The 23433-nt window shown below is 47.9% G+C and overlaps 2 protein-coding genes across 2 annotated transcripts in view; both read right to left on the bottom strand.

Moving 5' to 3' along the window:
- Nucleotides 1-1125: 1125 nt before the first annotated feature.
- On the bottom strand, nt 1126-12738 carry DCAF7 (DDB1 and CUL4 associated factor 7; the record flags this gene model as incomplete). The annotated part of the gene is made up of 7 exons (XM_082010598.1): nt 1126-2096; nt 2619-2736; nt 3340-3549; nt 4132-4250; nt 5306-5417; nt 5834-5992; nt 12601-12738. 7 exons carry the CDS (start codon nt 12736-12738, stop codon nt 1924-1926), a joined length of 1029 nt encoding a protein of 342 aa, XP_081866724.1. The 3' UTR covers nt 1126-1923.
- A 2760-nt stretch (nt 12739-15498) lies between these two features.
- KCNH6 (potassium voltage-gated channel subfamily H member 6) overlaps nt 15499-23433 on the bottom strand; it is a gene marked incomplete at both ends in the record, with an annotated part of 32006 nt that continues 24071 nt past the window's right edge. Inside the window, 9 exons of the mRNA XM_082010399.1 lie at nt 15499-15786; nt 16180-16378; nt 17508-17688; nt 18118-18405; nt 18680-18779; nt 19682-19875; nt 20327-20579; nt 22499-22698; nt 22989-23388. Coding sequence (XP_081866525.1) covers nt 15499-15786; nt 16180-16378; nt 17508-17688; nt 18118-18405; nt 18680-18779; nt 19682-19875; nt 20327-20579; nt 22499-22698; nt 22989-23388 — 2103 coding nt within the window. The remainder of the gene's footprint in view (nt 15787-16179; nt 16379-17507; nt 17689-18117; nt 18406-18679; nt 18780-19681; nt 19876-20326; nt 20580-22498; nt 22699-22988; nt 23389-23433) is intronic.

The following is a 23433-nucleotide window of genomic DNA, read 5'->3' as shown; positions in this document are numbered from 1 at the left end:
TTTCTGTAAAAATCCCACAACTGAACACAGAATGTCATTAACCAGGACAACAAAACATGAGCTTGAACTGTGCCAAGAGTCTCTTGGTTCTCTGATATTAAAAGGGGCGATGGAATAAAGCTGTCCTTAATGAATTCCTATCAAATTCACAAGGCAGTGCTTTTCTGAGTTCCATGTTGAAAAGCAGCCTGTAGAAGAATATTTCTGATGTCCAGAATGCCAAAATTTTCAAATTCTGTTCTGTATTTGACAGCACTTTCAACGTCAGCTTCACTGTGTCACAGCAATCACTTTTCCCAGCTTGCCTTTCCTGCATAAACTGACAAGATTCAAGTTTGCCAGTGTCCTACTATTTATAATGCTGCCTCCAGTTGCAGGTGAATACTTATTAGGTGGAAAGACAATTTTGATAGTTTCTGACATTTACATCAAAACTCAGCTGGTATAGCCTTATAGACCAGCTATGGTTGTCATGTCTTCATTGGGAGAGTACTGCAGAGCATTCATCTGAGTAGCTATGCTGTCAATGAAGATTTTTATCTTGCCTAATCCACTCTGCTTTGATTGAAAACTATTACTGTAGAGCGATCCACTACTCGAAACAGAAGCTCTTGGGCACATCCCCTAAAGATATGAGGATGACAAGTGCCAAACCTTAGCCTCTACGGCACAGTTTTTTTCCTTTTAAACCCATCGCTGTGCATTATATTAGGGAATAATTTCTTTCAGAGAAACAGCTTTCATTTGGATAGCAGACAGGCTTTTCCAACTCATCTCGCTCATTCAACAAGACCTGACAGCACAAAGCAAATACACTTCAGAAAAAAAGATTGCTTTGCACTCCTTTCAAGAACTCCCAGGAACACAGGCCAAATGCAAAGCTCCACAGTACAGGCTAACCACAAAAATCTTGCTCGTATTATTTGCCAATCAAGCAAGCTACAAAGTGTGAAACCATTTTATTTTGGTTTAGATAGTAAGTCTTCCAAGGGGAAATAATTTGATTGGAAGCGTCAATCCCAAGTCCATTACAAATCACGTTTTTTCCAGGAGTCGTTTACCTCCTGGGAACTTAAGTCATGCACTTATCTTCTTTCTGAAACCTATTACCATTCTGTTAGCTAACAAAACTGCAGGATACACACAAATTCAGTTATAATTTAAAAACAAGGCCCACCATAGTAACAACTGCCTCTAGCATCAGAAAAGTGTAAAGAAATTGTGCAACACGTACTTTCACAGCACCAGAAAATTCTGCCCAAGTAACCAGGTATAAAGAGCCAAGGCAACAGTTAATTCTGGCAGGCCTTTACTGCCAGGGAGCCTGCAGTGTTACTGTGATTAGTATCAACAAAGAGATCCTGCTTTGGGCATATGGAAGTGGATCACATATCAAAAGTAAGAATTAGGGAGAAAAACCTTACTCAATAGAAAGTTAGCCCAATATATAAAAAACATACAAATGTTTAAACAGTTTAGAGGCAGCAACAACAGGAATGATAAAGATTCCTGCCAAGGTGGCTGTTAGCATCAATGTCTTTTTTTCCCCCACCTTGTTTTGCACTTGCATCTATTAAACTAGTTGGATGTGCTGCCTCAGCTGGCTGACAAACACATGGACGTACGCAGCAACTTAAAACCTTGCAAGCTTATTAACACAGTCAACAAACAAATATACAGAACTTTAAGTGAGGGGAAAAAAAAAAAAAAAGAAAACCAGAACCCAGAAGGTCCAAGCGGCTCAGCATGTCTCTGCATTTTAGAGTCTTGGAGAGACAGGAGACACCTGTCATTGATTCTTCTAACAGTTTCTTGTAACAGTAGATGCAAAGCAATAACAGATACTGGCCACTTGTGTTGTTCTTACTTTAGAGGGGAGGAAAATTTTACAGCCCTGCCTCAATGTGGCACGAAGCAGTAATGTTACACTCTCAAAATCTCCAGGCAGTTGTTGTAGCAGATAGCTATCCAGTCTGGCTGAGTTGATGCCCACTGTACATTGTTGATTTCTCCCTCTGCTGTATAGGCCAAGATAGGGTCCTCAATGGCACGAGGCATTTGCTGGATATCCCAGATGAGAGCCTGATGGTCATCCGCTGCAAACAGAAGAGAAAATCCTAAGTAGAATCAAGGTGTAACAAGATCCCCACACATGACTACTAACAGGCATAGTCCAAGAAGCTATATAGGAGACAGCTGTTGCAGTCCTGATGAGTACTCACTGACACAGCTATGCTCAAAAAAAAAAGCTTGGATCACTATATATTATCCAGGACAGAGTTGAAAAACAAATGATCAGTGGAACTCATATCAATTGAGAACATTTAAGAACTAGATTGAAAAAAAATAAGGAGCATTAAAATAACATAGCTTAGCCAAAGCAGATGCACAGTTTGGGCACTGGGCTCACTACTTTCACACAATGAGCTCCAGTAGGTGTCTATTTCCACAAAATTTTTTAAGAAAGTCATTAATAAAGGGCTTCTAAACTGCAGGTATTCTTTAGCAAAAGTCAGGCAGAGAACTGCATAAACTTCTGGAGAGAGAAGCTTTTGCAAATGCAGTGAAAGACTGTCTGAGATTCACCAAAGCAGCTGGATAGGGATGATCACACTTACCTGCTGTACAAATGTGGCAGGAAGAATGAGGTGCCCAAGCAATTCCATTTACACATGCTCTGTGGTTGTTTAACCTGGCAACAGGAGTGCAGGGAACTCTGACGTCTAGAATCACAACCTTCAGCAACAAAAAACAACTAAGTTAATAACTTGCATTTTTTTGTTTCTTCAGAAAACAAAGTATTTTGAGTCAAGGCTAGAAATACAGCCCTTTCCTAAAGCATGCACTTGGCAAGCAAACTCTGTTCTCAAAGCATAGGTTCTAGCTGGTTAGTGTGTCTCAAAAGGAGTCAGACCTCACAGGGATGGTTTTTGAGTTATGCAACAAGGGCAAACGAATTGTGCTTCCCTGAAGCAGAGGTGACAAACCAAGATACCCTGCCTTTGTGTGCTGAACCAAGAAAGAACGGAGGTGACTAAACCACCTGCAGTTAAGATTTTATGTGAAAACTATTGCCTAACTGGCTCACAAACCCCTCTTAAAAAACAGCTGAAATATATGTATGAGCCACAGAGATAATAATATATCCAGTTTATAATGCCAAAGTTAATTCTTTAACTTCTACTGAAGTTAGTGCACAAAGAATTCGTCCTTAATCATACTCCAGTTCAAGTACTGACACTGCCCCCTCACTTCAAGAACTGACTACTAATTAGTACCAAGCCACCTCCCAAAAAATCACAGCCACTAGCACCTACAGAAGATGAGCTGCTGCCTTACCTCCATGCCATCCATCGCCATTGTAGCAAGATAGTTGGGATCCTGCTTATTCCAGCAGAGACGCAGCAGTGGATGGTGCTGTGGGTCCTCATAAATTATGGTGCTGTGTTCCAGATGACGGAGATCAAACATCCTCACAGAGCCATCTGCACCAACTGAAGCGAACATATCTCTCCCACCACCTGCACGGCTAAATGCTATGTCATACACCTGCTCAATAACAAGACAGAGAAAAACATAACCTTAGTTTTAGTGAGCACACTGCCTCCTAATTCGCAGTAAAATGGATTTTACATATGGATAGCTGATCTAGTTGTGACATTCTGTCAAATACTTGATGTTCCTAGGAAGTTTTTAGTTATTACACTTGCCAAAAGGAGGGGAAAAAACTTAAAAAGGTTATGTCATTATAGGATCACTGAAACTAAACATATCAGTTTCCCAGACTCAGATTTTTTTTTATATTAATTGCTGAAGAATAAATATGTTAAAATTAAAGAATCTTGCAAGTTGTTTATTGACTTTGATATGCAGTTGATTTCGATTCCAGTTTGACTTTTTACCTAATTTTTCTAAATTATTCTGGAGCATCATCTAGTAAGACAAGCGTATTCTCACGTCCAGATCCTATGATGTACAAACAGAGCAGCTGCGATAGCCAATAGTTTTAGTTTCATACTCATCTTTTTGAATTATTAGATTTTTCGAGAAAAAGGGGGAATACAGGAATGTTCTGTTCCTTTTCTACTGCTTAAAAAATATGCAATATAAACAATCAAAAAAAGCCATCACCTCTTTGTCATGTGCAATAAGCTGGGTCTTCACATGGCCAGAGACCAGATTCACTCTTCCCAGAACCTGTCCTGTCTCCAGACCCCAAATAGTGCAAGTTGTGTCAATACTAGAGGTGCCTGAAACAAAAACACTTCTGTTAGCAAAATTAATATTCTCACAAATTAGTTAATCACTTACTGGATTCATGTAATATTCTCTGACAGATCAAAATAGCTACAAGAACAGCAGACAATTCAAATCAAGAATGTCAAACATCTAACAGTCTACCATGCATTTAAATGACCCAAACCTTTTAGCTGCAGAAATATTCTTCCACAAAGGAATAAAGTGTAAATAGCTCATGTCTACTCCAATCTATCCAGAAGCCTGATGTAACTCTGAGATGAACTTTCCCATTCTGTAAGTCTCATGTGCATGACAAAACCAAAATTCAGTCATAGTGGTGTGATAGTGTATTATTATTAGTTGATTGTTTCTGTGGACTGAAGGTGGGGCTAGCAGTAAAGCTCTTAAGAGATGAGAGATGCAACACAAAAAATAAATCATGTAGTAAATAATTACTAAGACATATTATCACTGTTAATCTCTGGGCAAATCCCCCTGACATAAATGGCTGTACTCTTCTGGGAAACAAACCTCTGCTGTATCAGTCATCTTGGATTCACAATTTGTCCCACGGGCTATAATTAAACCTTAAGCATTCAGCCCCCTCCTCCAACTGAATTAAGGGCTCCTGGCTTTACTCCTGCTGCTGAAATGGCTTCCCAGAAGAAAAGACTTGATACACAGTTCTCTATTCACTCCGGAACACAGCAAAATAAGCAGAGTTCATTTACATCATTATTTAGCACTACAACAGCTCACCAGCCCTGAAGACTGAGACTTCCTATCTGTAAATATGGAACACCCCTAATCCAACCTAAATGACCCATTCTGTACTGGACAGGGCACCTTTCAATGCAAAAATGTCTCCATGAGCTGCTCAATTTTTTTTTTTTTTAATTTTTAACCTAAGATAATGGCTGTTTATACATTGTAGAAGTCTGTCCACTGGTTAGTTATCAGATTAACCAGTGACATGCAGTGACACAGCAGTCAGACCCCAGACTTCACCAGACTAAGTTCAAAAGCGTGTCTTCATGCCAAAAATGTAGCATTTCATCAGTCTCACCTAGAAGGTAAGGATCCACTTCATTCCAGTCAAATGATGTTAGTGGAGCACAGAAATCAGAATTCTTGTTGTTATTCAGCAAACACTCCAGCCGGGTCTCTGTTTCACCCACCTTTAAAAAAGTGAAACATCTGACTTGAATAGCAACATCACATGACTTGTTCCACTTGCACTTCCAAAAACATAAGGTGCTAATCCTGTGTTTCTTTCCTCTCAGCTTTATGTCCTAAGGCTCTGGAAAACACAATCATCACCTCTACCTTCAGTAAGGTGATTAAAACAGCAACTGTCATCATAATTCTGCTTCTCCTACAGACTTCATGTTTAGTCACATTAATGCAGTTAAGAAAACAAGTTACCAAGTGCTCTGACTTGATTTTATGTCTTAATCTTCACACTGTAGCAAGGGCGAAACACCCAGAAAGGAAAATAACTCACTTCAAAAAATCTGGTCTCGAGTGAAAATGAAATCAATATGCAACACAATTAATATCACGGTTTATCTTTTTCTAAGGAGGATTTACTCACTCTCCACACGCGCAGATAGTCACCACTGGTTGCCAGCAGGTCTGGATATACTCCCTTGGTGTCTGGGATCCACATAAGCTTTGTAGTAGGGTAGGGGTGATCAAAGGTGTTCCTGCAAATGAATTCTGAGCTCTCTTCATCCAAACCAACAAGCTGCACCTGTAAGACGCCATATTTAAAAGAAAGCATTTTATCAAAACAGTAATTTATAATTACAGCATTAAGACTAAGTGTATTTCAGAAGGACACTTTCTGTAACCTCAAGGATGATATAAAAGGACCATCATGTCAATGGAATGAGAAATCATTAAAGCTTTGCCTCCTAGCTGGGGCATGTAAGCAAAGTGAAGTATACATAATCACCACAGTGCTTTACTTTGAAGAGATGACCTCAAATAAATCGAAATGCAATCCTAAAGGATTAAAGACCACCCTTCTCTTTTCCACACTGCAAAGCCTAGTTTAAACCACAGACTTAAACTGCACAAACATTATTCCAAATCATCTTTAACTACAACTGATGCTGACAATGTTGTCTTCAGAGAGCAGGACAAGCTGTGGCTTGCACGACAACCACCCACAATTAAAGCCCATATCACGGGGTTCTTGGCCATAACCCTGCAGATTGTGACAGATCACGTCAACTAGTTATCAAGCCGTTTTCAGCATCACATTAACTAAAACGTTGTCACAACTGCACAAAATTAAGATACAGATTAATCATATCACAGAGTCAGAAAGTAAAATAGAATTAAAACTTAAAAAATTGAGAAGCTAAAATATTTACATAATTATTCAAATATTTTGTGTGAAAAGACCAAGAAAGCATGCCTGCTGAAAGGTTCTAGGTAACTGAATTCCAAATTGGTTTTTTGCCCAGTAATGTGACCGTGGGAAGGGCTAACTTGCCCAGTTGTGAGTGATGCAAGACAGAACAAACAAGAAACCATCTCCACATAACTTGGTCATGACAACACCTGAAGTAATGCTTGAAGTCCCAGACATTATGTTATTAGAAAAATATTGACATGTCAAAAGGTGTTCTGTCATGGTTTCAGCTCTCCATAGAAGCTAGTATGAGACTATGTTTTGGATTTAGGATGAAAAAAATGTTGATAACATGCTGATGTTTTCAGTTGTTGCTAAGCAGTCAAGGACTATCCAGCTTCCCATGCTGGCCTGCCAGCGAGAAGGCAGGGGGTACACGGGAAGTTGGGAGGGGACACAGCTGGGACAGATGACCCCGGCTGGCCAAAAAGACATCCCATACTGTATGATGTCACGCTCAGCATATAAAGCTGGGGGACAAAGAAGGAAGGGGGAGGATGTTCAGTGTTATGGCGCCTGTCTTCCCAAGTAACCATCATGCGTGATAGAGCCCAGCTTTCCTGGAGATGGCTGAACACCTGCCGATGGGGAGTAGTGAATGAATTCCTCGGTTTGTTTCGCTTGCATGCGCGGCTTTTGCTTTACCTATTAAACTGTCTTCATCTCAACCCATGAGTTTTCTCACTTTTACTCTTCCGATTCTCTCCCCCATCCCACTGTGGGGCAGTGAGCAAGCGGCTGCGTGGGGCTTCTCTTCTGCATTCAGAGAACAACGTGGTGCTGGGAGGTTACATTTAACCTAGCAGTGACTACAACACCTAAACACTGTTAAATGCTGTTCAAACACAAACATTATGGGGACAACTCACTACAATTAGTTTGTAAGCTGCTCACGGTAGGAACTTCCTAGTACTTTCCACACAGCAGCTTCCTCCTGGAAACAGTGACTTAATGGACTTTTTCTAATATGTTTACCTGGAAAAATCCTAAATATTCTGGGGTAAGCAATTTGGTTAATAAACTACACATTTAAACTAGGTTGGAAATCTACCATATTTTTTTCCACATAACAGAAAACCAACAAATGCTTCAGTGGATCTTGCAACTGTAACATTAGCAGTTATGAGCCCATTTAGAGATGCTCTTAATAAATACAAACCTGCCCCCTTCTACAATAAGATGATCAATCCTTTTCACCCCATAACAAACCCTAAAAGACATATGCAAGCATGATTCTAAAAACTGTGTATTTGTGTGCCTTGCACTCTCTTTATTACAGCTACTCATCATACTTCACACTCTAGTATGAATCAGTTGAGAATCTCCCAGGATTCTGAAGGGACTGACAAATAGCTTTCTAACTCCTTTGGGGATCAGAAATACTAAGCGGATTTTACAAAGAAAGCAAATTGTCCTTGGTGATAGAAAATCTTGTGGCAAGGTCAGGATCAGAAGATAAATGACCTCTAATCATTTCTTCTCCTTTGCTTATGCTGTTTTCAGCTCAGTATGAGCATATTAAGCCTACACAAAGCAGTCGACATATTCATAACCAGAAGCAAATCTCAAACAGCAAAAGCACCCACTTTCATTGGTGTGAATGTATACATTCCTGCACTGTGTATTCATGTTTAACTCCTCCTCAGATCTGAAGAAAGAGCAATGACTGGGTAGCAACCCTGTATCTTTGTGATCTTTGACATTTTTAGGTGCAGGCCAGGTGAGAGGACAAAAATTGCATTAGCAGCACTACAGCTCCAGGCAACTGCTGAAGACCAGGTGCCTGATACTGACTGTCAGACCTGGCAGCAGCCTGTGATTAACTCTGAGCAGGAGGCATTGGTCTGCCCAGAGACACAAGCAGAAAATACTGCTTGAGAAGCCCTATTCTTTCCTAGCTCAGCATATTCAAAGGTATGACTCTTCTCTTTGGACTTCATCACATACAGCGATTACAGAATCCCTCTATTTATCCTCTTGTGCAGGCTGAACATGAGGAGATGGAATATGGAAGATGGAATGATGGAATTATTCTCATTGCCCTCTCTCTCCCTCCTGCAAGTGAGGCAAGATTTGCTGCTGCCAGCCACTGCACAAAGGAGTGCCTGAAGTCCAGCCCAGACAAGACTGAGGAGATGCTAACAGGAAAGTAACTGTCAGTCTGGATACAATTTGAACCATCCTACATCTACCTGTAACTCATTCCAGTGGGAAAACGAGGACCAGTGTGTTTGATCGCCATTAGTTTTGCAATTATGCTATGACAGTAGGTAGGAATGCCAATAATTATTTGTTTCTCTGATACATCAAGATATGCTAAAGTTGTATGTGGATTTTCCTGTCATAATCCAAGCCTTTATCAACTGTGCTTAATTGCAACAGTGCATCTGAGTAAAGAAGTGCCTTTAGTCAGCATTCCTTAACTTCTAAAAAAAATTACATCTCTCTTCAACATGATCCAAAAGAATCAGACACAGAATTAAGCAATGCAGAATTTGTTAACAGCTGACATCTTTTTCTTGCATGGTTTGAGGAACAGTGATGTAAATTCACAGTATTTTTTTTTTTAAACTATATCCCTTTAATCTAATTAGTAACTACTAAGAACAACATTTCATAATTATTTTAGGGCCATGTACAATCTGAAAGATCTCACTGCACCAATTAATCTTCAATATGCAATCAATTTTTTCTTGCAACTCAAAATGTTACAGAAAAAAAATTACCCTCTGGTAACACAACCACCCTGAACACTCTCCGATTCAAGGCACTGTTCAGGAGAAGGTGGTAACCTGGGAAGCACATGGCCATAACCTGTCAGTTTGTTCCAGTGATGGGAATGAGCAGTGTACAGGACCACCCTCTACTGTTTTCTAAACTGGACTCCAGTTTTATCTTGCAGATAGATCCCAAAATCAGCTTGTCCTGATGTTTTCCACAGATCGTTCTTGATCCATGAAGCCATAGTCAGAAGTCTGCAGAACAGCGTTAACAAGTGAGATTTATGAACACCTCCATTCCCTCCCACTGCCCCAGTGATCCATGAGACATTATAAATGCTGATAGCTGTTTCCTAACCCAAGGAGCTCAGGAAACACTACTCCAAATAATTTTAGAACTTCCAACAGGAACTTCCAACTTGCTTTGTTGTACCAGTGATTTGAGCAGCAAATGTGTACAAGCTGAAACAAAAGTCCTTTGGGGTTCAAACAGTGCTTGGCAACTACCTTTCTGGTATGCTACACAGCTTGTTAGTGTGGGGGTTGACAGAGGTTAGAAGAGTCTGGGAATTGGGCATAGCAGTAAATTAGGGTTTGGCAATCAATAGATTTGATTTCCCCATAAAACAGGTGTAAACAGCTATTTTATACATGTAACCCATAAGTACTTGGCTTGGCTCTGGTAATTACTACAGAAATAGAAACTCAGAGACAAATGAGATAAGAATCTCTCCTCTTTCTTTCACTTTCAAACAGAAGAGTAATAAGGAAAAGGTATATTCACTTATTTAGTTAGATTTTAAGCAAGGCAGAATTGCTATTCCAGACTATTTTCTTTAGTATACTAAGGGTAAGGAAGAAAGCCAATTATTTGGAACAAACCATTGCAACATCAGGAACAGAAATGTTGTCTGGAGCTTGTCAGAAACCTCTAAAGATTATGAGTGCAAAGAGAGAGTTGAAATTAAATGAGTTTTCATTACCCTTTTAATTAGTGTCAACTGTACCTATAAGTGTATTTTGATGTCAGAAGCTGGCAATATAAAACATCTCAACTGTGAAGGGCATATTATGTAGGAGGACAAAGCTTTCACACATGCTCTCTAAAAATCTTAAATTTCTGCTTAGTCAGGTTATAAAACCAACTGCTCCAGACCCTTTGCAGCAAAATGTTATGGACTACTTAAACAGGGCAACTTCAGTTCTTTCTGTTTGTTCCTTTAGTTATACCATTTACATGGACAGAAGCTGGAGCCGAAAGTTTACGACGAGTGTGCACCTAGCACAAGCATACAGTATCTGTCCAACAGTTCCCAAATTGGAGCATGGAAGCTATTCCCTGAATGTTTCAATATCCTCTAAAAGATTTAGCAAAGCTGTGAAAGTCACAGTAAGACACCATAAAGACAGTGCAGATGAAGCAGCACGCCCAAGCTTGTTCTGGTCCCTGAAGTAAAAGGGACAACATCAATACTCTAAGCAGTAACAACACTTGCAATTACCCAAGACAGCTCTCTGTTAACCGTCTTCCTACAGTGGAATGCTGTACTGAAAGCACTACAAAAAACCAAACATGAAAACCACAAAAAGACCCAGTGCTCTTTGAAGTATCAGACAGCAAAACCTCTCAGTAAAGTGAAGGTTATGTTTCACTGCACTTATTGTACAAGTTTAATTTTTAATTATAAATCTTCTTTATTTCTATAGCAGCAGCATCCAAATTGGCATCTTATTCTTATACAATTAAGATTCCAGCTCTTTACACCACATTGATCTCATAGCATGTGGTGCTTATGTGGACTGAAGTCAACAGAGTTGTTACTCCTGAAGCTCAGAGGTCAGGAGAAGCCCTGGGGAATATTTACAGACAGCAGTAATTCACATAGTCCCACATGATTTCTGTCTGCAACAACTGTGAGTGTAAAGGGTAGAGAAGAGAGTGGTTGGCTCGACTGGTTTACACTTGAAGCCTGAACTGAAAAGCAGAGCTGATCACACTGTAATCAAGAGCAACCTCAGGGAATGGTCCAAATTTAAGGAGGTAGAGGCAACGTAGAAGTATACCCCCTTATTAACCAACTTCAACACTTCTAAACAAAAAACTGCAAGTCTGTTGTTTTAGCTTCTCAGAGGACACACTACAACAACATTTTCAGGTTGGTCTTTAAACACATTAGAAGTTTTAAAGCTCAAGGACCTGCCTTTCCCCGACAGTACTCCCACAACAGCGCTCACCAGCATAAGGAGACAACTCATACGCAGCCAACTCATACTGGCTGAACTACAAAGCGCTCAGTAGAAATATCACGTCTAGGGCTTCTGCAAGTACAGTAATTTAACTACTGTAAGCGATGTCATCCCTGCCTTACTGCCACCCCCTCGCATTACATCCTTGCACAAAACCCAATCCCCAAAACCAACTTTCTGACATTATTTTCTGCAATGCCCATTAAACAGCTCGACAAAGCTACAAAGCACACATGCTATGAACACACAAAGCTCTATGTGCAAAATCTTTAGTTTCACACAAATTATGGACATATCTATGTCCATGCCCTCATCTCTCTTTTATATGTATGAATTCCAAGTGTTTGGACAGGTGAACACATAGTCTCTACTACCAGTGTAAGCTTCTCTGCTTATATCTGGCAGAGAAATGCTGAAGATGTAATCTCATGCTTCATTACACCCTTGCTCTCAAAGACAAGTAAAGCTACTGAGGATTCAGTGAAAGTGGTTTATATACTTATGAAAAAAGTTATCACACATAAGTCTTCCACAGAATGGCACATTTCTAACACAGTCTCAGACAGCCTGTATAAGCGCAAACTTTAGTCCTGACCGCAAACTTCATATTGAAAAAAAGCCGGCTATGGTCAAGGTAGGGGACTTTCCTGGCTGAGGAGCAGCCAGCAGCAGCACCCATGGCTCATCTCGGACCCAATCCCTCAACCTCCCAACGGCTGAGGACTCGGGAAGAAAATCAGCCTGAATCTAGGCCAGCACCCTGCACTTCGGGGGAACACCTGAAGGCTCTACACAGCTCCCAGTGCCGAGGGCAAGGCAGGAAGGCTCCCTCCAGCCACACCAACAGCGGGGGCCCTGCCCGTGGCTGTGGAGCGCTTGAACCACTAGGATGAAAACGGCTGGCCCCCTCCTCCCCCTCACTCTGCCCTCGCCCCGCCGCCCGATGCCGGTAGAGCCGGGCCCGGTCCCCACCTTGTTGTTATACTCCTCCACGAAGCTTCCCAGCGCCAAACGGAACCGCTTGTCCGGCCGGACGCTCCAGTTCATGGCGTACACGGTCCATGGCGCCTCATATTTGTAGATCTCCTTCCGCTTCCCGTGCAGCGACATGGCTCGGCCAAGGGGGCCCCGGGTAGCGGCGAGGCTGAGGGGGGCAGCGAGCTTGGCCGAGGGGTGTCCCGGGCTGGGCTGGGCTGGTGGGGGAGAGATGGGCCCGACTGAAGGGAGCCGGATGGCGAAGCGAGGGGGGAGCAGAGGAGGACCGCGGCCGGTGGGGGCGCAGCGAGGCCGGAGAGGTGGCGGGGAGCAGGGGAGGCCGCAGCACGGCGCCGCACCCCCAGGCCCGGCTCCAGACCCCAGCGGCAGCAGGAGCAGCGCGGAGGCCGTTTGGGATTCAGCCCCTCACACAACGGGAACGGAAGCCACGCGGAGAGCCCCACCCACTGGTTGCGGGTTGGCTATAGTACCTGTCACTTAGAGTCTCGGGCATCTATTGGGTAATTTTCCCGTCCGTTTAGCCCTCTTCAGTCTTCTATTGGTTAATTTGCCCTTCATTCCAAACGGACGCTCACGCTCTGGCTGGGATAACAAACCGTTGCGTTTCACCCCGCCCCAGAGGGAGGCCACGGTCGTTCTCGACATCTTACTGGCTACCAGGGGTCGCAGTGGCGTGAGGCGGGATGGTGAGCCCTTATTGATAATCGGTTGGCTGGAAGCGGTGTCAGTCACGTCAGCCCGAGGAGGGTGGGGGACACTTCAGGCGTACGGTGGTGCCTCTGTTCGAGTCCTGCCTCCGCTGAGTGGCTGATAATTAACTGAAGCTGAATTATGGGGCTTTATTTTTGGTAGCACGCAGCAGCATTGGTATGCGTCCTCCGCCTTACTCGGAGAAGGGGCACAGGTGGGCATTGGCTTCCCAGGGAGCTCCTGCCTGGAGCAGGGCAGACTGAGGCCCAGCACCTGGCTCAAGCGCCTGTGGGGAGTTCAGCTCCCTCACGGTGGGGCTGGGTGGGTGCCCCAGGCTCTGGCACAGCGTGCGGGTGCTCCCCAGGTGCTGTGCACATCCTGGAAAGGCCTTGAGGACTCCTGGCTATCTAGGCTGAGGCACAGGAGGGAGAAGGAGGTGTCCCAGCTGCTGCCAGCCAAAACCTGTGCTGGCCTGGGGTACAAATAGCCCCTTTGTGGGCCTGTGCCTGCCTGGGGCCTGGGCAGGTGCTGCTGGCTGGTTTTAGCCCCCTTGCCACCCCATGGAGCAAGATCTGCTGGGGAGGGGCAGGTTTAACCCCCTGCTGAGGGCAAGGGGTCGGTCTTTGCCTCTCGGGGCCATACAGGAGCTGATCCTGGGTCTAGCCCTCCTGAAGAGGCAGTCCCAAATGGACAGGACCCATGTGCCCTTCAGCAAGGGATGTAGGTTGGGCCCGAGGTATCGCTGTGCTTATCCAAAGTCCCGCTTGCTGCAAGGACTCCTGAGGTCTTTGCCTGAGGTGTGTTCGAAACATCTCTCACATGCAGGAGAACAGCAGCAGGCTGGTCTTGTAGAAAAGCTTTTGCAAATTGCTACTGAGCCTGAACGGCATGCTATTGGGAGGGAAAAAAGCAAAGCCGCCCCCCCCGCCCCATCTGTGACCTGTAAGACCCGCACGTGGGCTCCATTAGCCCCACGCTCGCTGGATGAAGCAACTGGGGTTTGACCACAGCCTTTTTGGGGGTCTTCACGGATTAGCACCTGTGCTTTGTACTGCCAGGGATGAATTCACAGATGCTCCCAACAAACACAGCTGTAATCCACATTAGGTGCCAAAAACATCTTTATTAGCAAAGTGTACACTAAAACTCCAGAGAAAGAGATGCTCACAGTTTTACTACTCTCAAAGGGAGCTCGATACATTACTTTGAGGAGGCGGCCTAGGACTGTCACAGCATCTAACTGAACAGCAAGATGGCAGTGCTAAGTGGGCTTCTCCTATGGGGGATGCTGCAGGACTCTGCCGGGGAAAGGGCTGGGGAGGAGGAAGCATCTATCAAACCTTTATCAAAAGAGAGAAGCTGGGAGAAAGGGCTGGAGATGAGGTGTCTGGGGCTTTTCGGCTTTCCAGGATTGTGCTTTTTTTTTGAGTTTTGTGCTTTATGCCCAGGCCAGTGACCAGTTGGGTTTATGTGGGGAGTTGCGGGATGTGTGTTGGGGTTAGCAAGGCGTGATGAGCCTTGTTGGAGAGGTCAGTGCCCTAGAACTCATGCTGAAGCATGCTGAAGTGGCAGGAGCTGTTGGCCCTTAGTTTCTCAGTGGCAGTCAAGTAGGACAAGGATAGCTTCTGTCCTCTGTCCTGTGTTCTTTTCCTGGGCTTCCCACCTGCAGCTCCTCCCAGTACCACACTGTGGAGATCTCCTCCTCTGGTGACTACCCTTTCCGTAATGCCGACAGGCTCCACTGGGCTAAGCCCAGTACCAACGCAATGGTCCCTGCTCCAAAGAGCTGACAGCAAAGTGGCCTCACAGCTACGAGCTGTGGATTTGCTCTCCTCCGGTCGCTGTGGCTCACGTGGTTTGTGCCGTTCTTGAGAAGAAGCCTTGGCAAGGAAGAGGTGGTGGGTACCATTTGGCCTAGCCAGCTTGTTGGTGGCTGTAAGAAAGAATTGCTCTGGGTTCACTATAATACGCAAATGAAATCTACTCTATGGGAACCGCTGGAAAACGTTGACCTTGGAAGCCAGCCACTCTATGCTTTCTTTCACGGTGGCAGAAGACAGCTACAAATTATACCCCTGAGCCAATGGCATTGTCCTCCGTCTTACCCTTGCAGTCAAAATCAACATCAACTGACCGAGCTCGCAGTTGAGGTTCCTCTTGACTTGCTCCACAGCCCCCACATCTCTAACTTCCAGGCAGAACTGGGTCGGAGAGGTGTCTCTGAATGTCCTGGTGCTCGGAAGATGCCTCCAAGTGCTCAGGGAGGGAAGGGAAACGAGAGCCCCACAAGAGTCCCTGGGTATTTGGTGCCCTTTGGTGGGGAGGCTCTGGGTTTGGGAGAGGTGGGGAATGGTGCTCCTGCTCGGAGTAGACCGTCATAGTTTCATCCGATGCCACAGTGAGGTGCATCCCGCTTGACAAGGAGTCCCTGGATCTCAAGCGGAACTTTTCTACCTCCGTGTAGCTTGGGCTCTGGTAGGAAAGGAGGAACCAGGTGGGTTTCGGCAAAAGCAAAACAAAGCAGCCACACTCTCTCCTCACATCATCAGGCTCCAAGCCTCAAAATGTTATTTTTTGCCTGAGGAAGCCTCAGAACAGATGAACCCACTCCCCTCCCTACTGATGGGGCAACCTGGTAGTACTGGAGATGGCAGGCTGTGCCCCAAAATCAGCGATGCACTGGGCAGAAGTATCTCTAGGTAGATCTACTCCCATTTCAAGACCCCTGGGCTTTGCCTGGACCCACAAGTGCTTGGTTGTGCTCTGTGTGCAAGGAGGCTGAAGGGAACTGCTGGCCCTCCAGGACCCATCTGCTTCAGGCAGAAGGAAGCTCAGCCGGTGCTGAGCCAGGAAGGGTGGTCTTACCTGCTCCAGGGTCGTCATCTCTTTGTCCTCCAGCGGTGCGCAGGAAGTGAGCGGCTCCAGGCTCCGCGGGAGGATGCCGTACATGGCCAGGTTGTGGGAGGACGGTGAGATGGGGCTGTATGCAGGTGGCACTTGGGACAGCTGGCGCTGCAGAAGCTGGAGGATTATATTAATGTCTGACGACATCCTGGACTCCAGCCTGGGGACAGAGCAGCCTGGTGTTAGAGCAGTGCGTCCCGCTGCATCCCACAAGAGCCATGGCTGGGCAGGGGTGGCACTGGGGAGAAGGTGCCAATTCAGCTGCCCAAGGGTGATGATGCTTTGCCCGGTGCTGCTTGGTGAGGTTTTTAGAGAGCTTCAAACCAGCACTGCCACAGAGAGGTCAATCCTGCTGTCTCTCTCCTGCCACACTCAATCATGCCCTGTCCAATTTTTTGTGGAGCCAAACTGGGATCTGGAGCAGGGAACTGAATAAAGCTAAAACTACCCCAGAGGGGGGAAAAAATTGCGATGGTTAGTTTTAATCTGGATCAATTCTCCAGGCTAGCTGCCTGTGCTGACAGATGAGAGCAAGGCAGGTTGGTGCTAACCATTTTTAACTGAAGAATAGAAGGAAATGGAAAAGTAGAATAAGTCCCTTCCTTCTGCCTTGTCCTTGACTGAAATGAGCAGCTCTGGCAGGAGTGGGCACAGCCCCCCTTGCAGGCAATGGTCCTGGCAGCACTTACAGAGTGGGTAGGAGATCCAGCCCCGGCTGCTGGGGTTGGCACATCACCGAGACACCGAAATACGCGTATAGGCTCTGCGGTGAAGTGAGCTTAACATGGGCAGCACCTGTGGGCAGGAGAGCCAGCCGCTCGTGTGAGTGCTGCCTGGGGCCTTTAAACCTGTGTCTCCAGTGGGGGCTCTTCCTTCTCATTCAAAAATCATGTCTTTTTTCTTATTTAGAGGGCAACAATGTGCACAAGGCTTGTTTGCTCGAGCAAGAGTATGTTTGCAACAGGAAGAGGAGGCCTGCAGAAGGCCCGTAGGTGGTTTCATGTCTGCAACTGCATTGAGTCTGGAGGCAGTGGTAAAGTGGCAGATCCCAGGGGTGGTGGGACAGTGGCAGATGAGGTGCTGGGCTGCAGCCAGGGCCAGGACTTGCAGTCTGAGAAGCTGCTGCATTTGGCAAAGCACCTCTCCAAGGAATGCAGTGTCCCAGGGGGTCAGGAGGTGGCATCTGCTGCACACAGAGCCCACTGCAGCCACCCCTGGAGGGTGAGAGAAGGTGATGGCTCAGAGTCCCCCTGGGTTCTGTCTAACCCTGTTCTCGGTGACCTGCCCACCTGCTGAGCTGGGCCTGCAGGAGCTCCAACCTGGACTCAATCTGCCCCGGTCTGTAGTCGCTGTGTAGGGGGATGTCCCGCGAGCTGTGTACCAAGGAGATGTGTTGCAAAGGCTCTGGGTGATGGTTCGGCCTTCGATCCTCCCAGAAGGTGAACATGTTGGGGATGTCCAGGGGTGTGGCTGGAAGGAGAGGAGACATATCAGCACTTCTGTCTTGCATACCCCAGCCCCAGTGGCATGGAGGTGCTCCATAGCCTATCACCCCACATGTTCATGGAGATCCATCACCCTCACAGGTGCTCAGGAAGAGTCCATCACCCCAGCACCTGAGGTGCTTATGGGACCCTGGCACCCAACATGCCTATGTAGGCACATAGCATTTGGCTCCTTGAAGCAGCCCCGAAGAGGTCCATGGTTCTAGGAGAAACTGCAGGGCATGGAAGGGACAGAGCAGATACTACTGGTGACAAAAGGCAGCAAAGACCCTTGGCCACAAGCATGGATCCCCTCAAATCCATGTGAGTTGCTTGGATCTGCCCCAAGAAGAAGCCACTATGGCCAAGCATCCCTCACCACCCTCCTGCCAGCTTCGGCTGCAGCTGTGGGTACCTGCGTAGGACTGGCTGCTCTCTGCTGCCTGCTTGCCGACCTCTGTGCCACTGGCGCTGGTGGTGACGAGGCTGAGTGTGGGCAGAGTGAAGTCATCCTTTTTGGATGTGGGGAAGGGCTCAGCTTTCATAGGGCTGCCAGTCTTGGCCTCGTCGTCACTGGTCTGGGAGCAGGGAGTGGTGCTGCTGCCCAGGTCATCCCACTGGTCCTTATTCAGTGGGTCCTGCGGGTTGGTGAGCTCTGAGTAGGTGTGATACTGCTCTGCATCAGAGATGCCCGTGGCTGGGTCTGTAGGACAGCACAACAGGTTAATTTGGGGAGTACCACACAAGGCAAAATCACCCCCCATCCCCTCTAGGGTGCTTGTAGGGCTGGAGCATCCTAAGGAGAGGGAGGGAAGGCAGCGTGGGTGCCCCCAGGGTGAGGGACATACAGGCTGGTCTGCAGGAGCGGAGGCACTGACAGCTGCCTCTGCTTTGGGGCACCTGCCAGGGCAGTAATTAAATGATGATCCCGCTCCCCAGCCCTGCAAGCCAGGCTCTGCCGACGCTGTGGGACTCACCAGGCTTGTTGGGCTGGCAAAGGGAGTGCTTGCGTCGTCGTGCCCGCCGGTAGGTGCAGTCATACTCCTCGCTGAGTGGTGAGCGGGGAACGCTGTCTGCCTGAGGGATGAGAGGGACTGGTCACCAGGGAAAGGGTGCCATGTCCCATCCATGGGTACCAAGGCCCATCCATGGATGCCATGTCCCATCCATTGTTGCCACATCGCACTCATGGATGCCATGGCCTTGGGTGGCATGGAGGCTACAGCTCATTCAGCATCCTCCTAGGGCTGGTCTCCAGCCGTCTCTGGCTCTCCATCACTGCCCTGCCCCACCCAGTGGCTCCTGGACTGGTTGCAGAGCACAAAGGATCCTAGAGGCTGGCTGCAGTGCTGTGAGACTGAGTTGAGGCTGTCAGAGCCATGGGGAGGGAAGGAGCACCCTGAGGTGGGGCAGGACGTCCTGAGGTGAGACAGGACATAGAGGCAATTTGACTTTCTTTTCTGTCTTACCAGGCAGGTTTCTCTGAAAAAAATGTCAGAAAAGGACAAAGTCCAGCCATAAAGTTTAAGAGTCAAACAGCAGTGACAAAAATGCTCCAAGCCTTTCACAGATTGAAAATCTGATTATTTAAAAAGGAATTTTCAGAGGAAGCTGGTACCCAACTCAATGAAGCATGAGAATATTTCTTACTTCATCAGCCTCAACACATGTGTGTGACCCACTTGCCCAGGCTGGAGCAGTCCTGGTGATGATTTACAAGTGCTGCAGAGCAGGGTACTACCAACATGGCTTGTGGGGCCAACTTTCCTGAAGAGCTCAGGAACGTGCAGTATGCATGTGCCTGCTGGGCTGTGGAGGAAACCATAACCTCATGGAGGGTGTCTTGGGGCATGTGGCTGTTGGCCAATCCACCACCAAACTGAGTGAGGAGCACCTGTTGACATTCTTGCTTCAGCCCTCCCACTTGCCAGATTTAAGGCACTGACCACATCCCTCCCTGGGACAGCCCTGGCACTCACATCTCGCAGGTTGAAGGTGATCTCTAAGTTGCTCCAGAAGTTGTCAGAGAAGGCTGGGTACATGTCCAAGACCTCCAGCAGGTCCTCCCGCTGGATCTTGTGCAAGTCGCAGTAGGTCAGGGCCCTCACATCAGCATTGGACTTCCCTGGGCGGGCGTAGAGGCTGATGGGCTCCCCAAAGATGTCGTTCTTCCCTGTGCCAAGAGACAGGTCACTAGGGGGAGGTGGGCACCCACCCCAGCTTCAGATGTGCTGGACCAGCAGACCTCACTTTGGGGCTCATGGACAAGGGAAAGACCAGCAACCCTGACCATGATTGTGGATGCTGGGGATTACACTGTGAAAACCATCACTGATGAGGAGACCAAGCTAGGGCAGTGGGTCATCAGTGATGGCTGGGGACTGCTGAGCCATGCCCTACTCTGATCACTCCTTTGTGGCCTGTCCCTGACATCTACCAGGATCCTCCATTCCCTGTCATTGATGTGGTGACCAGCCAGAAGCTGAGGAACAGCCTTCCCTTCTCCAGAATTTGGAGAATTCCTTCGGTCCTCACCTGCCACCCTTTGTCCACTGTTCATTGCCCATCACCCTCCCCCCCTTGCCCACCACCCCTCGCCCTTTCAGAAGGAAGGACTTTTCCACCTAAGATGGCCACCACAATGTCTTCCCGGAGGATCTCGATGGACCCCCGGGAGATGAAGTAGAGTGTGGTGAGGACATCTCCATAGTGCACCAGGGTGTCTCCGGGTGGCGCGTGGGTCGTCTTGAACTTCATGGCCAGGGCACGCAGGCAGCCTTTGCTGGCTCCTCGGAAAGCCTTGCAGTTCTGGAGCAGCGTGCGGTTGAGGTGGAGGCAGATGTCTGCCTGCAGGCAGTCAGGGAAACCCTTCAGCACCTGCAAAGAGGAGGGAGAGATGCCATCATGCCACCGTCCCCGGGAAGAACCGCTGTGGCAGCCCTGGGAGGCTGTGTGACACGCAGCGTGATTATGGCGGGGCCAAACGGGGAGCCCCCGAGCCCAGAAAGCCAAAGCTGGGGACATCTTCTGATCTTCCTTTGGCAGATGCCTGCCTGCGGTTCCCTGGCCTGTACTGCATGTGGCCAGGGATGACAACACTCCCAAGCAATAAATAATAATAACCAGATCAATCTATTTATACCCACTGGTGGCATATCCCCCTTTTCATCATTACGCCCACTAATCTTGGCTAAATGAGAGCACAAACTGGTAATGAGGTGCTGTCCTAATTACACAGCACCTGCCTGAATGCCAAGAAGCAGCATGGGCCAGTTGTGTGCGGCAACAGCTAAATATACCCATGGCAAATACCTCGCGTTGAACAAAAGCTAAATCTGAAGGTGAAATCAAGGTAAAACTCGCAATATGGAGAAAGCTGCTGCCACCGATGGCTCATGGTGCCAAGGTAAAATCCACCTGGGTTTGGGTTTTTTTTGGAGAGCAGCATATGGGTCCAGGGTCCCCCTTGCTCTCTTCTCACATCCTGCTGGTGGCCAAATCTGGGACAGATAAGCACGGCTCGTTCCCGGCTCTGTCATGATCCCACAGGCTGGCGTCAGTGCCTTAGTTTCCCTACTGGGAAATCAGGGGCGGACGAATTGATCGGCCCGTGGGACGATTGATTAGATTGTATTGCGTCTCAGCAGCATCCAGCAGGAATCGCTGTGAGCGGTGGCACGTCCAAGCCGCAAGCTCAGCTCATTGCTGGGGTTTTGTTACCTGGGTTTGCACTAAGCCGGGAGAACCTGTGCTTGGTAGGGTGCCACGGCTTTGCTTCTAGTTATTGCCACCGATGTCCAGCCCAGGGTGTCTCATCCATGGGAGAGGTTTAACCTGGTGCTCTCCCAGCATCAAATCCCCAAATGCTGCCCAGTTGTTTAATGAGGCAGCAGCAGCTGAAGACGGAGAGGTTGAATTCATGCAAATCCATGTCCCGGATGGATTTGCTCAGGGACAGAGAAAGATCAAGTCTCAGGGAAAAAGGGAGCATGAGCTGGAAATGAGCAGGCTAATGAGCGGCCCAGGGCTGAGAGACAGGGAGTACCAGGTCCCACCTCTCTCCTTGCTTCATCCTTTCTCATTCCTCTCTCTGCCTTGCAGCTGGCCGAGCCAGCACGTTTGTGCATTGCACCCCACGGCCGTGAGCCAAATCCTGCCATCCCAGCTCCAACCTGGGACTCCCCGGCTGAGCCCCCTCCTCAACCCCACGATGCCCCGGCGCCATTGGCACAAGCCTCCCCGCTGGGCTCGGAGACACGGCGCCTCTCCAGCGCGGCTCCGCCATTGATCCCCCCTTTTGCTAACAAACAGCCGCCTCTCCGGGCTCTAATTAAAATGGATCGAGGTTTATTTAAATGCCCTCCTTTCCCTCCCGCCGAGAGCGGGATGCACTTTGCTTAGCAACCAGCGGTGTGGAGAGGAGCTGGATCAATACCTGCTCCGCAGCTTTGTGACACCAACAGACACCGGCCTGAAAGTGCTCGGCGCCAGTGCAGGCTCTGAGCTTCTCACCAGCGCGCCGGCACCAAATCTGCTCTCCAGCCAAGAAATGCCATCGTGCCCCCGGAAAGTGTCTGGATAGATGTGGAGGGATGGGCAGACGGAGGAAAAGGAGAAAGGGAGATGCAGGGAGTGGACAGGCAGCTAGACTCTGTCTTCAGCCTCCCAAGTCTTCTCCTTCCTCCTCTCCACTCTGGTCGAAAGGGTGGAAATGTTTGGGTGGACCCACAGCTGGACTCCGGGTCGTTCAGGACAAGGTGCCGTGAGGACATGGGGCCTCCCCACGCCGCACTTACCGCATTCATGTCAATGCCGTTGGTATAGGACCAGGCGTGCTGGAAATACTCCTCCAGGCGCTGGCGCAGGGGGTTGGGGATCTGGTGGAAGCGAATGAACTCCTTGACCCGCAGCATCTGCGTGTGGTAGCGGGCCGTGCCCGAGTACAGGCGCTGGATGATGGCAGAGACGTTGCCAAAGATGCTGGCGTACATCAGAGCTGCAATGAGAGGGCAGGACTCAGCAGGACATGGGGAGATACACATCCAACTACCTCAGACCTGGAACCAGCGGATTTCCAAAACCCTTATCTACCATGGACCTGAAAACAGAGGGTTTCTGAAACTCATGTTTCTATCTATCGCTCCATCCATTTGTCTGTGCGGAACAGGCATATGTGGAGGGCGATGGTCTCTTAAAATCCCACGTGCTCTCCCTGTTTCTCCCCAGAGCAGTCCCTCCAGCCTCCAAAGCAGGGATGGGGACAGCAGGACATGTGCAGGAACTCACAGCCAATGAGCATGACACAGATGGAGAAGATCTTCTCAGAGTTGGTGTTGGGTGAGACGTTGCCAAACCCCACGCTGGTGAGGCTGCTGAAGGTGAAGTAGAGGGCAGTGACATATTTATCCTTGATGGATGGGCCAGAGGAGAGGTCGCTGTCGTTATAACGCTTGCCGATCTGATCACCCAGGTTGTCCAGCCAGCCGATCTTGTGCTCCATGTAGGGCCGCTCCACGTTGCCGATGGCGTACCAGATGCAGGCCAGCCAGTGGGCGATGAGGGCGAAGGTGCACATGAGCAGGAAGAGCACGGCTGCTCCATACTCAGAGTAGCGGTCCAGCTTGCGGGCCACGCGGACCAGGCGCAGCAGCCGGGCGGTCTTCAGGAGACCGATGAGTGTGGTGGTCTGCAGGGGAGAGGTGAGAAACCTCAAGGACAAGCAGGGGATAAA

Source organism: Phaethon aethereus (genome assembly GCF_964289735.1).
Source record: "Phaethon aethereus genome assembly, chromosome: 25".
NCBI lineage: Eukaryota > Metazoa > Chordata > Aves > Phaethontiformes > Phaethontidae > Phaethon > Phaethon aethereus.
The sequence above is the reverse complement of the archived record's forward strand: the minus strand, read 5'-3'. Positions and strand labels throughout refer to the sequence as shown.